This window comes from Drosophila tropicalis, unplaced genomic scaffold (genome assembly GCF_018151085.1).
Source record: "Drosophila tropicalis isolate 14030-0801.00 unplaced genomic scaffold, ASM1815108v1 contig_993, whole genome shotgun sequence".
NCBI lineage: Eukaryota > Metazoa > Arthropoda > Insecta > Diptera > Drosophilidae > Drosophila > Drosophila tropicalis.
The window spans coordinates 626,831-645,736 of NW_027173497.1; the positions used below are offsets into that span (position 1 = coordinate 626,831).

An 18,906-nucleotide genomic window follows, 5' to 3' on the forward strand; every position below is an offset into this window, starting at 1 on the left:
AAAGATTTGCATTTGCAACGGTTTTACCTTGAAAACCGTTAATAGTTATAACCATAACTCAGTTTGAAGTTATCGGTATATTGATAGATATTGCAGTATAAAATTAACGTGCCAAGTTTAATATTGGATGTGAAAATCGCTTTTTTCGAATTTCGGGAAGACATAAACTTCATCACCGATCGCCGAGTTGACCCTTTGTCTGCCCAACCTCGCGACAAAGCGAAGAGTCCTACACGATTCCATGAAAATGAGAAAACCAAATGTATATTTATTTATCAGGACTATTATGATTTTATTGTATTAAAAGAAAAAAAAATTACATTGTATGTTTATTAAGATGACGAGTCAAATGTGGAGCCTATTAGACAACGAAAATTTTATCACAGTTTTTTAAACTTATTGCTAAATTTAATATAAGTGTTTATGTAAATACATACTGTATTCTACTTTTGGTCAGATGTTTATAACGCACAGAATGAAGCATCATGAAGTACACATATTCATACATAAATAGTTATATTAGTCTGACTGACTCTGGATAGTCGGACTGCAAAGATGCATTCCACACAGGGCAAACATTTTTTCAAATTCGACTCCTACAAATTGTAAAACAATGCGTTTTCATATTTGTCCAGATGTCATGCGTATCGTTAGATTATGTATGATTTGCTGAATATTGCCGTATGAAACGAAACCACCGCAGATTGCGATGGTACAAATACTGCCATAATATCTATGTATTTATGTACATATAAAAATAATGTATGACTTCTTGCCCATTTTTCCTTTATTTGCGTTACGTTACAGATAACTTTTCGGCCTTTTCACTTATCTAGATCAAAAAAATTAGCAAGCCTTAGAGTGATTATTAGTTAGTAAAATATGTGTTTATGTATATCAACATTAGTCTATAATGCGGTTACAATCAAAATCTAGGAGATAATATTACAAGATCCTTATTTGCTTTTGCACGAGTCCACCGGCCTCTAAATAAATTGCATGTGTATGTGTTTGTATATTTATCTATTTACCTCATGTATCCTTGTACATTTAGTACCCATGTGTGTGTAATGAACTATGCATGAAACATTTGACTGGCCCCCCCCGCCTTCTGCCAAAAGTTGCATTTACCATTCTAGCCATGTGAATTGAAAATATGTTTAGGCATTTATATATATATATTCAGTTTAATGCTTAAAAAGCATTATTATTTAGTAAAGGGGCCAAGAGTTTACAAAATATATTAGCATTGGACAATTTATAAACGTTTTGTGCAAAAAAAAAAAAAAAAAATAAAAAAAAAAAAATATATATATATATATATATTTTAAACACACATGGCAACACACACGGTTCTATATTATACATGTAAATTACATTAATTTAAAAAAAAAAATATTTATAATAATTATTCTTACATCATGCTGATGTACGCAGATATCGGGATAATGTACACATTCGTAAATGGGTTATTATGGTAAATATGAATCGGCGAATGCAAGGTATTCTCAGTTGGTATACTTCTTGAATAACGGCTTGAAAATCGCCTCGCTCCGATGCAACTGCGGGGATGAAGAGCAACTGCTACTGCTGCTGATGCTGCTGCCGCTGCCGCTGGTAAAATCATCTCTGGGAGAAAACTCGCCCAGTCGAGTCGAGAAATTCTTTCGATAACTACCGCTGCTGTCAGCTGTGAGGTCATTGACATTACTGTTGCGACAAGTAACGGTCATAGGGACTTGAGAAGCGGTAGGCAGCAGATTCAAAGTTCCGCTCAACACCTTCATATTCGGCGGAGTTTGGGGTGGAGTATCGGGTTGGGCTTCGGGAAACCCCATCGCCCGCTGACTCACTGTTGACTGAGATTGCTGCTGTTGTGGTTCGATTTGCGGATGTTGATGCATGGGGTGCGAGTGCGGATATAGATGCAGATGTGGATGTGGATGCAGGTGTGATTGATGAACGATCGGGAACTCTATTTCTTGATGGTGCGAGTTTAGAGACGGCGGCAGGGTCATCGGGTTTGCCGTAGAAGGGATAGTAGGAGTATGCGTGCTGCTGGAGTTGCTGCTGCTGCTGCTCCGAATGTTGGACTGGGAGCGCACTGGGACACTCGTGTATGGGGCACTGTTCGTGGTATGAAGCTGTTGTGTCGTAGCCCCTAGAAAACCCCCGTATGCCGTTGTATGCGGTCTCAAATAAGGTGCTCCGTTGAATAGGTGTGCATTGCTGATGGCCGCCGACTGTTGCGCTTGGCCCGAGTTCATGTCCATGCCTTCTTGTTGTTGATGGACCAGGGGTGGCATCTGCTGCTGCATGGATTGCTGCTGATGCTGCTGTCTTTGAGCCATGTATGTTGGGGGTGGAGTCTTGCAGGCAACTGTGTCGGCTAAACTCCAGATTTTGGGCTTGGTAGCTGGAATCGGCACTCCACAGTCCCGGCGTAATTGGTTTTTTGGATTGGTGTGTTCACTGTGCTTGTTGATCAACCCATCGTCGCTGCTCTGGAATGCAGCTGGCAAACTCTGCTGTGTCTGGTAATAGGCTGGGTGTTGATGGTGATATGGGTGGTACCCGGCTGGCTGAGCACCGCCAGACCCAGACCCACTACTGCCGCCATGATAGCCGCTTGATGGGTATCCAAAACCACTATGCAATAAATTTCCTTGGCCTATGCACTTTTGGTCCTCGTCTGTCAGATCGTCTTCGTCTTTTGTAGCATCTAAAACGGGAAATTACATAATGTTACCTACGAAAAGTTATACCACCTGTGCTCCTGTGTCTACCTTTGACCAAGCTGCCACCCGCCAAATCGCCCTTGTCTGCTTCCAAGTCTTCTTTCCGCTCCTTTTCTTCATCCGACACTAGGGCGTCGTCATCATCGTCAGCTCGATTTTTTGGCTCCCATGTCATCTTGTTCTCTTTCTTCAAACGGCGACGGGCATTAGCGAACCAGGTCGAAACTTGGGTGAGGGTCATTTTAGTGATGATGGCCAGCATGATCTTTTCCCCCTTTGTCGGGTATGGGTTTTTTTTGTGCTCGTTGAGCCACGCCTTCAATGTCGCTGTAGACTCGCGAGTAGCGTTCTTCCGGCGGGCAGCCAGGTCGTAGCTTGCCCCGTACCTGCAAAACGATGCAAATCTGGTTAGTAATTTAGTTTAGTATGTACATATGTTAGTACAATGTGTAACTCTTCTCGTATACGTGCCAAACTACCGCGCTGTGCTATTTAATTGCATTGCTCTACAAATGGCAGTAACGAAAACGAGGCAGCAAACATGAAATTCATTAAAATTACAGCACAAAACACAAAAAAAAAAAACGACAAAAATGATGTTTTCATATGCCGCCCATAGTCGAGTCCCCTTTTACCCAGCGGAGACGACGCGTCGCGACGCCACTATTGTAGTACCACGTCAAAATATTGTAAAACATAGTTGTGAAACAGAATACACCCACAAAGGGCCACATAAAGCTGTAGCAATAACGAGGACGACAATGCCATGAACATATGGTAAATGGATGCAACCGGAGACCGGCTCGAGCTACAGTGTACCGATTACTGCATCGCCGGAACTCTTCTCTGCTCTGCATTTAGCGTTTTTTATCTTTATCCCCAAGCCCAACAGTGTGGGCAACCTCAACCCTCGCCACGTCCTACTCTACCCCATTTCATGGAACGCACGGACCGTACGAAGCGTCTTTCGGCTGCAATAATGGTTTTTGCCTGCCTAGTGAATGCGCTCAAAGCAACATGCCCTAAACTTTTCCTAGCTAAATTAAACCCCAACCCATAAGTACTCGTTTTACATTTACCCATCTTGTCCTATCCGGCTCGTCCGTAGGAGAGTCGCGTTATACATTTCACTTTCGGGTTGCTTTCATCTATTTTTTTGTTTTCGTTTTCTTTTTTCTTTTTCGTCGCATCGTTCTTTTTTTATGGGATTTTTATGGTGCCACAGAATCAACAGTTTGTGCGGTGGATTTAACAAGATGAAGCCAAAAAAAAGCGTTCACCGACTGTCTGACATAAGCTCGATAGACGGACATTCGGACAATCGAGAACAAAGTTTACAACAAAGTTTCCTTTGTGTTTGACAAAAAAAAAAAAAAAAAAAAAAAACTTATTTTATGCAGCGTTGGGTCTGATGTTTGAGTTTTGGCTCTAATTGCTCAGACTATTAAAGTGTCTTTAATTTAAGACATAATTTGTACCGTTACTTTAACAGTATTGTTTGTATATTTTTGTGTGCATATTTTTGTATATTTTATCACTTTTACCTACATATGTATATGCACACCTAGATCTCGGAGAGAACCACAAATATTTCAAAAACAAAAAAATGTGGTTACCTACTTTTGCTGATGGGAAAAGGTTCTTTAATTACACTATACAGACCTGTGTCTGATTGACTAAAGGTAATAGACTTACTAGCAGCAAGCAACCAACTTCATTTAAACCCAAAAAAAATGAGGTAAGTCAGTCGCCTCGGTAAACTTAAGAAATTTATTTTTATAACTTGCATAAACCGTATTCTTATGTGAGTGTTTTTCGTATTTGTTTGAATTCAAATGTTACACCTTTTGTACCTACTATGTACATATGTTATCCACAATCGTTTCCATTATCCCCGACGAAACTACCTTGCAGTATTGCTTCATCGGGGGAAACTCCACCTATGTCGGGGTTCGAACTCGAGCACAACAGTATTGTAGTTTTAGTGGGTCTCCATTGAGCCACCGCCTAGGTATGTATGTACATATTTATCTGAGTCTTGAGTTCTTAAAGCAAATGTGAAACTATTCTGAACTATTCAGATCACGCCAGAGGCTTGAGGTTCTCAAGATGGGGAAATGGCGTCAAAAACTTTCGGAAATAAAGGAGGGTAAATAGGTATCCCAATTTTCTCTTCAGGAATTGATGAAGTTAATCAAAAATTTATTGATTGTAAATGTTGTCCGGGCCTTTCCCGATGTCGGCATTATAATAAATACTGTAATTTGTATTCAATTATTATTATTGAATCAGGAAGATAGGGAGCCTTGAGCCTTAAAGTCGAAAGTTTATAATTTGTATGACCTCAAAGGTTGCATCAAGAATTTGGATAAGGAGTTAACACTGGTTAGAAGGTCTCAAAATCAGTATCCTGCCATTGGAAACATTAGCTAAGGTAATACGTTTTCCATTTATATGTCGATGTCAATTCGATAAGTCGCGGAATGATATTTTAATAGCTGATAGTAGATCAAGGCGAAAAGAAATGAAAATTAAGTCGCTCATTACATTTTGACCAGCTTACGCTTGTTAATGTTCTTTACTGTTTGCACAACGACATTCAATTCAGGTTTGGCTTACAACAATTGCTGCCTTGATTGTTGTTTTATTACCTGCAAGCTGCATATACAGCAGTGAACACGTTTTAAACAAATAATAGCGAATGTCAAATGCCATTGTCGCCAGCTTCAAGGGACTTGAGTGCCTTACTGACATGGACATGCCTGTCAGGTAGTAATTACAAAATTTTTCCATCCCTATTCCATTCCCGACGACCGCCTGCTCCTACCCACGCCCACATTGCCGTGCCAACCCACTGCACTATACTGTCGAAGCTGTCGGGTTTTGTTTTTTTCTGCATTTTAGGTTCTACACACCCTCGCACCAATCTGTGACGCTGCACAGCGCAAAGCGCAATTGTTCATCGTTTTAATGTTTGTCATTGTGTCCATACATATGTATGTATGTACATACGTATGTATTTGTTTTATACAAATACATGTGCATGTTTAATTTAGAGTGGGCCCAAAATATGGGTCTAAAGTATCTAAAGTTGCAATTTTGAAGCCCCATCAGCCGCCACTATTCGATTCATATTTATTTTCTTAGAGTCTTTACAAGTATTGTATAGTATACGATGTTCAGAGTCAAAAGCCTAAAGCCTAAGTAGGAAAACTCAATTTAAAAGATATTTCGCGAATGAGGTAGGAAAAACAAATTGTGAATTTGACCGGAAGAAGTGCATAGATCCGATTCTCGAGCTAGATGAGCACAACAAGTCACAACAAATCGCGTTTTTCGGCCCACCCTAATTTATATAAACATACATACACACATGCATACATACATATATAGACTTGCATTCACGGTGTGTGTACGAGCATGCCTTGAAACATGTATGTATAAGTAAACAAGAAGTATGTACTTTCGCTCAATATGGCCGCCAATATGGCGTTTATTTCGCTCACACCTCATCCAACCACCCCACCTCCACACAATTCACTCTCCCCATAGTTGTTGTTGTTGTTGTTCACTTAGTTACAGTCCCACAAAAAGCTCGATTTCATGGCAATTCCTCACGCAAACCCAACCGTTCAACGGCAAGCCACAGCCGGTGCAATCGTCAGTCGGATCCCATACCGGTCCGGCCGTCGTATCAATTCTGATGCGTGCCAATGGCTGTGTATCTATGCATGCAGATATATATGTACATACATACATACATATGTACGTATGTATGTATATATTTACACATGTGTATACAAACTTGAAATACATATAAATACGCAATTGCATGTGTGCTGCTACAAATGTACACTCGCACGTATGTATCTATGTACATATATATCTGCAGATACTTACATACATATGTATGTATGTATGTATGTATGTATGTATGTATGCTTGCATATACGATTGTGAGGATGTGCTTGTGAGCCGGTGGCGCTCTAGCGTGCAATTAACTGCTATTATTTTCGCCGCAATCATAAATAAATAATCTCGCACGCTCTGACAATTTCCGCAATTCAAATTTTATTATCGTCTACCCTTTGTCCACCTATTCCCCCGGCCACTCTGTCCAACGGCCCTCTGGCCATCTCCGTCCGGCGCGGCGGTGGAAGGTGTCACAGCGCCAAAAGCAATTAAATTCAAATCAATTTTAAGTACTCGTAAATATTTTGTAATTAATTATGGATGCACAATTGCCTTTGATTTGGTGGCACAAACATTTATTTTCAATAGAAAAAACATTTTCGATTATCCGAGAAGTTTGGGTAATTAATTTGCATAAGTATTTGTTTACATGCACATAGTCAGGAACTACTCCTCCACAAACATCAAAAAAATAAAGTCAACTACACCTCTTCCCAAAACATCAAGAAAATCGGGGCAATCTGATCAGTTTTAGCCCTGGCAAATCGAATAATTATAGATTTTTCTCTACTTTGTGTGCAGGATTGTTTGTTTGCGACACCCACCCAAAGATCTTTTAAAACAACAGCGTCATCCAACACTTATAGATATTTGGAAAAGTCAATTAATTTCGACCAGACATATGAAAAAATTGGTTTTACGGATTGAGAGAATTCATTTTATTTTGAAAAAAATAGAGGCATTTATTTGACTAAATTGAGCTTCATGAAATTGAGGTTTGCTAGAATAATTTGCTGTTCTTTGGCCTTTTTATACCCTTGCAGAAAGGGTATATTAATTCTTGATCAGCACGAGACGAGTTCAAATAGCCATAGGGCGGTCTTTATTCAATATAAACTTGATTTTAAAAACACTAAATATGTATACGGAATACATATGTATGTACAATGTTAGTTAGTTAATTTTTGATACGGTCTTGTACGACTCATAATTCGATATACTAATCAAAAGAAATACAAGTATCCCATCTGCCATCTCATTATCTGTTTATGCCTACAATTTAGGGACACTAGGACTCATGCCATTTCAAACAAAACCTTGTGTTTAATCATGCTACATTGCATTAGGTTCATTTTCACGTAAGCAATTCTGTAAGAAAAATGTAAAAAATTTGCTTACCCATATGCTGACATTGGATCGTAGGAATAATAACCAGTAGTCGGTTGCAAGCCAGCCGATGTCCATGTTCCCATTTCCGTCCCTCCGGAAGTCTCTTTTAACCCATATGGATTGCTCTGAAATGAAGAATACATAGTTCACATTAGCATCAGCTTGAGATATTAGATTAATTAAGATGTGAATTGGTTTAATGTCGTATTAAGGCTAGTACGGTATGTGGGAAACAACTAGCAACTGAAATGCACAACATGTACATATGTATTGTTTCATGACGAATTATGATATCCCCAAAGATCAAAGACAAAATTAAAAGGAGTGTACATACCATGCATCAGGTGAAACATCTATTTTCAATTAAAAAGACCAAATAAATGTACATAAAATTATTTTTACATGCTGCACACCAAACATTCATACATACATACATACATATGTGTTGTGTTTCGTCTATTCTTACAAATACATGAGCACTCTAGCGCCGTCACCAGCCAACGACCAACTCCGTGAAAAGGGGCATGGCGGAAATTTTAAACAGACTCTACTTGTATATTTACATGTAACACCAGAATATATATACCAAATTTGGTGGCTATAAGCGATAGCTCTTATGGTTTCCAAGACGGACGTGACTAGATCGAGTCATGCTGATCAATAGATATATTTTATAATGGGGTCGGAAAAGCCTTTTTACTTTTTGGCGACCATTTCATGCATAGCATAACAAACAGATATGTATATAAATTTTTGATCAGCATGAGAAGCTGAGTCGATATATGTCGGTGCGTATGCACTTTACCCCGCCAATTCGAAAGCTGTTCTAATGCAACTTGCGTTTTCAGCTATATATGTATAAAAGCTAGGTATGAAAATCATTTGGATCGGACCACTGTATCATTTAATGCTATACCAGGAATCGGGAAAGGAGTTGCAGCATCCTTATGCACGATTTCGACAACACAACGTTCGTTTGCTTAAAAATTGCAGATCTATTCGCATTGATTTTTTCCCACACTTTGAAAAACTTTACAATTTTGTTGACATAAAATGTATAATTTAGCAACATATTTCGTAATAAAGCAACATTATTTTATCGCTGACCATATTTTATGAGCAGCAGAACTAAAGACCCACGCAGTATAAGATACAAAGTATAATTTAAATCAACCGCTATTCTAATATCAAAATTATCGAAGTCGGAATTCCTATTGTTGTTGTCTTTATTGTTGTTGCAGAAAAACGCTGACACTTTTTAATTTTAATTTTGGATCCGCTTCTGTGGTCTCTGTTTATGGCGTGATGCGATTTATGCCCTCGGAAAATGACAGCCGGATTTATGAGCGACAACTATTGGCCAGATCGCCAGGGGTTTGGTAGGGGACAATCGAACGCCCAATCTGGTTGCTGTAGCCGGCCATAGCCTTTGTGAACTCTTGATTTATGAATCGATATTAACATTTTTAATTGCTTAACATCATGTATTCCGTTGTTTATTAATATTTAACCCAGCTTTGCCCTCGACTCTGCCAATTCCGATGTTCGTACATACAGATATACATACATACATATGTATGTACATCTATAAATTTCTATACTGATGCTGCCGCATTCGAGTGACAAATATATTTATCAAAATGCCATTTGACCAGACGAAGGAACACCGCTGGTTATCATCATATCTACATACATACATACATACATACATAGCCTGCGCATTTCAAATCAAAAGAAGGGCGGCGGAACATTAAGTGTGATTTATGTGTAGAATGCATCAATCGAAACCCCCACAGTAAGACAGGTACATTAATACATTGAATCTCCAACTTTAACACTTTGCTGGTGTGGGGTGCCCGTTCGGCAACCAACACTCAAACGGAATTAAAAAGTGACGTCTTATCAAGCTCAATGTGTGACCGACCACAAGAACGTCAATGATATTTTCTTAATTAAAAGATGTTTTTTGGGTCTGTTGATAAACCCAAGATGCGGTCGGTCAGGTACATGCAGCGAATGGTTCGAGGGACCATGTCACAGGGCACAAACAAAAACAAAGACAGGGAGTGAGAAGTGAAACAGTGGAGTAGGGATAGCAAATGACGCGAAAAGAATTTCCTGTTGTAAATATCAATTTAACATGACACTTTGCCGTCGTGTCCGCACCATTTGCTCTGTGGGCTTTGCTCGGTTGCATCACTCTTTCATAGAGAGTGTTCTCTTTGATCTGGTACTCAAAAACCGCTAGCCTACCTGACTACAGCAACATGTTTAGTGTTCAAATTAGATAAAATATTCAATTTACGGTACTCATACTTTTACAAATACATTTTTCAATTTTCATACCAGGCACCCATGAGGTGAAATGGTATATTAAAGTAGCCAAAATGTATGTAACAGGCAGAAGAAGGGTTTTCCGACCCCATAAAGTCGATCTAGCCTCGCCCCTTTCCGCCCCCCGCAATTTAAAAAATACCTTTATCTCAAAGACCATTCTAGCCAGAGACTCCAAATGTTGTATGTCTATTTGCTTAGTAAATGTGCAGATTATTTATGTGGCAAAATTTTGACACGCCCTCTTTCGCCCCCGTAATTTAAAAAAACTCGATTATCTCCCGTATTTTTTCTACCTCGTGCAATCAAATTTGGCACACTTAAAATGATACTTATATTCAGCAAATTTGATCAATATCGGACAAAAAATAGTCGAGTTATGCATATAAACGTTTTTGCATAAGGCCGGAGTTGTCCGTTGGCAGGTGGGGGCGCTAGAGTCCTCTTATGTTGGAGTGAGCGAGATACTAAGAAATGCTTGTAAAAAGCATCTGAAAATGCATTTGTTCTTTTAAATTTAAAATATTTGTTTTACCGGTGCATGGTATACTTAAGTCGGCGAGACGTCTTACTTACTTCATTTGAAATGAAATCTCATTCGAGGATGAGTAATTTTGTGTTAAAAAACACCAGACGAAAGGGGCAAAAGCTGGGATGATTAAATTTGCGGACCCCATTTCAATAACCAACAAATAAATAAACAATTATTCTTACTGAGTTATTCGGGAGTCGAGCAAATCAGAACCAAAGTTCAAAAACACAAAATGTGATTAATTCTTGGCCGCCACGTGTACGTATGTGTGTTAACATTAGACATAACCCACCTAGGTCGTAATGGCTAAGTTGGTCGTTGGCAAATGGCCTCGCTGTACTATATACACATATGTATGTACATACTTTATAAATTCGACAAAGCTTCCTTTATTCTCATATCAAAGCGGCGAAGACTCTATGTCAAAGGTACATATAAAGAGAGCCAACGAAAACTGTTGATGTACTGCTTGTTAACCTGGTCTATGACCTAGAGCAGGGGTAGGCTCGTGTTGGCATCTGTGTGCATTCCGAGACCACCACCAAGAACACGGAAAGGCGTAGCGACGAAATTAGTCCGGAGGTAGGCACAAAGAAAGCCAGCAAAAATTGTCGATGTACATATGTATGTATGCGCCTTACACCAGGACACTGCCCCCCATATCCTCCACTGCTCCGGCATCTCTACTGCGTGTGAACGACTGCAGAAGGTTGCCAGTTGTCGAGTAGACTTTAAATGCTACCCATGGAAAAATTGATCGTGTGTTTGTTAGCTTCATCTATTTCTTGCATTAGATAATCGGGTGCGTTTGTTTCCTCGATCAAGGCAAAATGTTTTTACTTTCCATTTTCCACACGCATACACCAACAACTTGTTTTGGCTATCCTTGTGCCGTTCCCTGCTTTCAAAACAAAAGCAAATTAGAGCTTCTCAAGAGCTTCTCTTTGTCAAGATCGGGGTCCGAACCCCATCCCCTCAAAGTTGCGCCTAAGCATCAATATACAAACACATAAACCGTTCTTGTAAGGTCGAGCCGAATTTCTTGATTTGGCAATGTAGAGAGCAACAAGATGTCTCTTGTTACACCAGGGTAAACAGGAGGAACAGGGTGCACAGGGGGTGAATTTGTAATTCATTTCCTCTCTTGCAAATAATTATTTCGAGTGCCATTTTGTTGGACAAATGGTTTTCGCCGTTTTCTGCAATTCTGCAGACAGCAGTGGGCAATCGTACAGTCGAAGACGTTCATTCTTATGGAAAAAAGCCAAACGGTTCCCGAAATAAGTTTCACTGCAATTGAAAACTCTAGATCACCTTCCCGTTTTACTTGGAGTGAAGAGGTCAACCTAGTATAGTTATAGTTATAGTTGTCCCTTCTTAAACTAAGCAGTATTTTAGGTAAAATACATAAATGTGTTAAATTCATCAATGTTGAAAATAATAAAATACACACATATATCTATGGCAAGTTTGTTGTCGAACGAAAAAAGGGGTGTATCCAGCATTTTTGTGCATCAATTTAAATGATTTTGACCTTAACAAGTTCTTGGATTAAGTGCGTCACTTCACTTAGACTGCGGTGTTAGGCCACAATATTTTTCATGTCAGCTGCATAGATATAATTGTATGTACATATACACATTAGGTTGGGTCAATTTGTACGGAGCCAAAAAAACCGAAGAATTCCAAAAAACGTTCTTTAAGATTTCCTAGCCCCCTCTACGAAGGATTGGCATTCTTATACCCTTGCGAAAGGGTATATTAATTTTGGTCAGAAGTGTGCAACGTAAAGTACATAATGTACATATATTCTTGATCAGCACGACAAGACGAGTTTAAGTAGCCATGTCCGTCCGTCTGGATCGAACCGATCTCCTCCTAAACCGTAATTGCTATGGAGCTGAGATTTTTGGTTTGTATATACTGCGAAGTTTGTATGTCCCAGATTCAGCCGTTGAGTAGCTAAGGCAGGTAAGGAAAGAGTGACAAAAAGCTTGCAAGGATATAGAAACATTGACCCAGGCCCTCCGGGTATATTTAAGGAATGTTTTAAAAAATTAAATAAATTTTCTAATTTTATTTGGCTCTATGCAATTTTAACACACATTTTTGAAGTATTTAAAACTTTTTAGGTAACAAAAATTTCCTTTAAATGTGTAGAAAATCAGTAAGCAATCCTTATCATGATCCTTGGTTGAGTACCTGCTCTTTTAGTAGTTAATGTATTAAGTATCAGTATTTCAGCTGATATAATATAAAAAGTAGAATCTCCAAAATTAAAGTATGTAGCTAACTTTGAGCTAAATGTAAAATTTAAGAAACTGCAGTATACAATGAAATGAAATGAAATTTTCAAAAAGCCAATGTAGAAACAACATTTCCGCTAAGCCCATTTTAGTTTTGATAACGGAATTTTTTGATGTTAGGGGATATATGTACATATGTATGTACATATCTTTTAAATATACAATCGATACATAGGTCGGTTCAAACGTTAAAGACTTTTGTAAGTAACTTTAGCGACCACTGTGCGTCGTCAAAAATGAGCAAGCTGCTCGTGTACATTTCTGTGGTCACTTAAAAAAACAAAAGAAACAGGTACACAATATAAACTTAGTTCATACATGTTCGTACATACATACATAGGTACACACTGGCTTCATCGGTAATGTAATTGAGGCCATAGGGCAACATGTTTTGTTTGCAATGATTTTGCCTTCCTTTGGGCAAAAGTATCAAATATCGAAATTGAAAAAAACAATAGTAGACACGGCAGAGAAAACCAGCAAAATAAATGGTAGAATTCGGGCGAAGGGACAGGCAGAGAGAGAGACTGAAAGAAAGCGATGAACAGAGAGAAAGGCAAAGATGAACGAGAGAGGGACAGTTAACCTCCCATATAGACGTCCGCTACTAAATGAGCTTTGACAGTGCGCCAGTCAGCCATAATGATAATTCGATTAAGATGAATACAGTGACAAGCCATCGACATGTACCATGTCTGGCCACGGGCAAATGCTCCAAAAACACTATCAACATCAGCGTCATCCAAAAGCCACTGACTATAACTATGAATACAATTAAAGTCATATGTTGAAATAAATTATTTAGCCCTCTTGGCTTTCACTTACCAGCGGTGAATAAAAGGCGGAGCTGTCTACGCCAATGCTCTGGTAAGGATTCTGATCCGTTGAGGGATAAGGTGCGCCGTACACTCCGACACTGGCGGCCGGCATGCGGGAGTACCCAGAGAGAGCAAGGCGCGCCGAGTCGTATTGGCAAGAGCAGACGGTCTGCCCTGACACAGGATCGGTCATAATAGGACGCCCGTTTTCACAGCATGAACTTCCTGTTGTAGGCGTTGTGCCTACAGCATTGCCGTCCAGGGAGCCGCCAGTGGCCAAGTCAGTTCCTGCTGCCCCACCAACTGCTGAGCCCGCTGCGGCATTCGAGTTGGGGCTAAGGGCACCTGAGGAGGCATCGCCTCCGCTGCCTGGGGCCTGCTGATTCGTCTGACTGTCCATACCACCCGTGGGGCTCAGTGCTGGAGCGTTTGTCATCACTAACGACGACTCGTTTACATTAGAGGAGGCATCTTCGGAAGCATGTGTCACATTTGGCGGCATAAGCTGCAAGATAGAAAAAGACAAAAGTATACATATGTATGTAAGTACATATCCAAATGCCGTCTCGTATCAATTTCCATGGATCACTGTATTTCTCTATACACTTGCAAAAAAGGGCATATTCATTTTGGTCAGAAGTGTGCAACGCATGTGAAGTATATATTTCTAGTCTTGACTAGTTCATATAGCCATGTCCGTCCGTGTGAAGCTACAGAGCTGAATTTTGAATCTATATACTGCGGAGACCGCAAATCTTGGATTTATCCAGATCGGACCACTAAATCATTTAGTTCTAAGAGAATCGGCCAAGTCACTAACAGTAACTAACACAGATTCTTTCAGAACCTATCATAAATAATAACCAACTACTCATTGAAAACTGACTACTAGTCAGTAGCTTGCTGTAATTAAAATATGGAAGAGGAACAATAACACAATGCTGCGATTACATGTAAGCGAATATAGTGTTAACACAAAAGCAGCACCAGAGGCAAAAGAGCACAGAAGCCAGTTTTATAATCTTACCTCGATTAAGCAGTCTGTATGTATATTGTTCGTAAGCGATGAGGACTCTCCATTGACGAATTCGTGGCATTCGCAATGGCGGCTACTTCAATTATATTCCAAACCGATTTAAAGTGAGGCATCAGCCAAGCTCGCTTGACGACGTCCATCTTGGACAGTTTCGCCTATGGCATGCGCCAGTTGCATCGCAATTAATATGCAAAATACGCCATACCCAAGTCCAGGCTAAGACAGGGCTGGGTAAAATGCCTAAAATCAATGAGGGTGTGGCAGTCGACGCTTATACGTCGATATCGGCTTCGTCTTGCACTTTGACGAAATGACGGAGGAGGTAGGGATGAAGATGAAGATGAAGACAGCGACTCCGTCTTCGTCTTAGTCTTCGTCTCTGTCTCCATCTCTACCACGGTCGCCGCAGCAACAAGAACATGCAGACGAATGCTTCTGAAAATTGCCTTGGGGCAATCAGCAAAACGAGCTTGTCCGCTGCTTTAATTTCATAGTGTTTTTCTACTGTATCTTCACGAAAGTATCGATGGGCCTATAATTAAGTTGAATACTTTGCTGATGGACAGCTACAAATTGATCAAAAGCCGTCGCGGCTGACTTTAGTATATTTGAAAAGAAGGAATAAAAACCTCAGTTGGACCCAGAGGTCAAAAACGTTTTCCATTTCTTACAGCTCCTGTTGCTGGAATGGAAGGGACGCAGTTTTCTGCAAGATATTAAATTTAACCTAACTAATAATTAGCAAGCGTCATTAACATAATCTCGCAATAGGTCTTATGACTAAAATGTCTTGCAAATACACATCGACTCAAGGCAGTTTTCAAAATTACAGCTAATTTATGCGTTCTTTAAAACGTTGTCTAGATAGATGTATGTACATATGTATGTATGTAGAAGAAGCTACATTTTTATACAAAAGAACTTTGACTGCGCTGAAATTCACATGGTTTGTAGTTTTAACCCCTTTAAATCCTTTATTAACTTTTCTCGAATAAGTTCTTTCATACGATTTTCTATATGATGAGGTGTTGACCACATTCATTCTTTAATCATATTTCGAATTTTAGGTTGTAGTGTCAGTAGTCCTTTTGACCGATCGCCTCTGGCGGAATCATATTATAGTAGTTCGGTCCCAACAACTTTCTAGGCAAAAACAAAAAACTGTGTAAACTAGTAACTGTTAAATCTATGCGTCCATAGTGGGAAATACTATATTAAAGCCGTCGAAATGCCAGCAGAATATGAAGAGATGACAACTGCATCCATAGACGTCCAAGACTACAAGAGGTGTACCCTCATGTAGTAAGTAAGCAGATCAAATTTTCTTCACAGAGCGGGTAAGAGTGAGACATGTGTAAAATAGAGAAAAGAGTTTTCCAAATAGACATATGTATGTACCTATATTACTATCAATTTCGTCTTTTATTGACTAAATTGTAAGTATTTATAAAAAATCAGAAACTTTTGAGTAGTACTTTGAGGGAGGGTTTCCTTCTGCTATACATACATATGTAGCTTGTATGTACTAAATACAAATATGTATGTATACATATGTATGTGTAGTTATAAATAGGAATATACTTATGACAGTACATACATATGAAAATAACATGAAAATGCGCAATCAGTGGAGCTATATTGGTTGTCAGCTATGTTAAAGCACCTCTTGCAGACACAGTTCCCATGGAGTTCGCCAAGGAGTAGCCCTCACTAAGTTCCATAACGACTAAAAGTTGGCAGACAATATGAGAATTATGACAACTGATCTGATAGACGACACCATATAAGGAGCTTTATACACTTGGCAGATTCCGCTGGTTTTTCGAAAAAAATAATAATAATGCATTATTCATGAGCAGCTCCACGTACACATCCACATCCACATTCATGAACGATCCTGTATAAAAGAGAGTAAGGCGTTTTCCTACCTGACCACTGAAAGAAGCGCCAGCTCCATTGCTACAAGTGCAGACGATTGTCCAGCAACTGCGGCGTCAGCGCGCAGATAAGATCGCTGGCCATGTGTGCACTACCATCTACTATACCAATTGCCAATTTCTCTGAATTACAAACGGAGTTCTGTGATCTAATCTCGACTTGTATTTGCGTCCCCTGTGAAGGAGACTCTGACTGGCCACAAAGCGAGGTGCAGACGGAAGAGGCTGCCACCGATGACCAAGTTGATAGCGTAACTCCGCGTAACAAGCGCCACAAAGCCCTCCGCTCACGCAACAGAAGAAACTGCATCAACGAAGAAATACCAACTAAGATCAGACTAGCCGAGGTCAGACAGTATCTTTGCTTTTCAGATTGATTGCAGAAATGGCAATGCAGGGCAATGTAAATAGATCACATGACAAGCTTTAAGTCATTGCGTCGTCGCCTGATACAAATGTACACCGGTACATAACTACATAGATACCTACGTATGTATGTATGTATGTATGTATGTACATACAAATACATGTACATGTACATATATCGTATGTAGGACCTCTAGTGGCCATTATCGGCTGAGCTCAAACTGCAATTGGTGATCAGGATGCTGACCATATTTCATTGAATCGCCACTCACGTACTCAGCGCAGCCGCATACCTACAGGTTGCCCTGAGCTGTCACTTTACGGTTATGAATTTTATGATTTACGATCGTGGCAATTGAATTTTATTGACTTTTCAACAGTTTCATTTGCTCAAACGCTAGGGATGCGTGCTCCAATCCGCCCCTCCCATGGTGTCGTCCCTGATTGCCATCAGTCGTTGCCGACTGGATGCTTTTTGTCGAAACAATTATCTGCCGTCGATTCGGGGAGTGTGGTCCAAAATGATCAAGCCGTAGTGACTAGATATCGGCAGGTGATGTATGTACATTTGTAAATAGGGAGAGGCACAATATTATATAAATCACTTAATTAATTTTTTCCGTCTTTTCTTTTATTAAATGCGTGATACACCTCGAATACCATCTTCTTTGGTAAAGAGATGTAATGTATGTACATACATATGTATGTATTTATGAATTCACATACTTTCTTCTTTCTCTGCTCAATGATGTACTTACATATTACATACATTCTTTAGCTGTAATTACATGTCATTACAAATCAAATTTGTTCACTGATTTCTTTTTCCAATTACTAATACAATAATACATACATACATATGTATGTAAAACCTCACTAGTGATACGCTTTGGTCGAAACCTACTAAGCCAAAAGTAAATAAACAAAAGCATGAAATAGAGGAAGAAAAGAAACAAAGGATCGAATGCAGCATTTCGTGTGCACATTCTATGTATGTAAGTACATACATACATAATTGATAATAATTGTTTAAATAGTTTAATAACGTTTTTAAGTGGCAAATTTGATATACATCAGATTTTCATATACGCCGATGGTAAGTTAGAAAAAATTCAAGTAGTTATAGATTGTATTAGGCATATGTGCACATGTATAAGTACTTTATCGGAAATTGAATAATATTCAAAATGCTTCTACTATTAACCGAGTAATCAAGTTTAGCTTTACAGAAAACATGAATCGCGTACGAAGTGTGAACACGTTGTAAATACCTATACTAACAATAACTAGTGGTGCATTTGTATGCATATGTACATATGTATGTATGTACATACATACATATATAATTCTGCCAAGACTTACCTGCGAAACCGGCGGAAAACCTCCATATCCAAATTGGGTATATGCAGCCATTAGAAGTAGTTGTTTGATTTAGGATTCTTGAATTGTGAATTGAATTGTCAAATTGTCCACTCTCTCGTAATTATCTGATGTGGGGGGTCAGGAGCATAAGTTAATACAAAATGTGTATTTTGTGAGTTCACCCAACTGACTTTGAAATACACGTCGTTGAATATTCTTGATTGAGCAATTCACTAAAAAAAAATCAATTCACATTGATTATGGGTCAAACCGAGCCGCCAATCAGACTCTACATTGGAAGATTATATTGCAAATTGCCACTTTGTTTTCCTATAGCATTTAACACAAAAGCAATTGCAAATTATCGATAAATCAATTTTCAACGGCAAAGGCCC

At 39.2% G+C, this 18,906-nt stretch overlaps 1 protein-coding gene across 1 annotated transcript; it reads right to left on the minus strand.

The window, feature by feature from the left end:
* Nucleotides 1–615: 615 nt before the first annotated feature.
* Nucleotides 616–18,906, minus strand: ara (araucan). The gene is given in 7 exon segments (XM_068302430.1): nt 616–1,973; nt 2,053–2,097; nt 2,100–2,722; nt 2,787–3,124; nt 7,830–7,945; nt 13,818–14,315; nt 18,512–18,906. Coding segments are annotated over 7 exon segments (2,136 nt in total). The 5' UTR covers nt 18,563–18,906; the 3' UTR covers nt 616–1,508.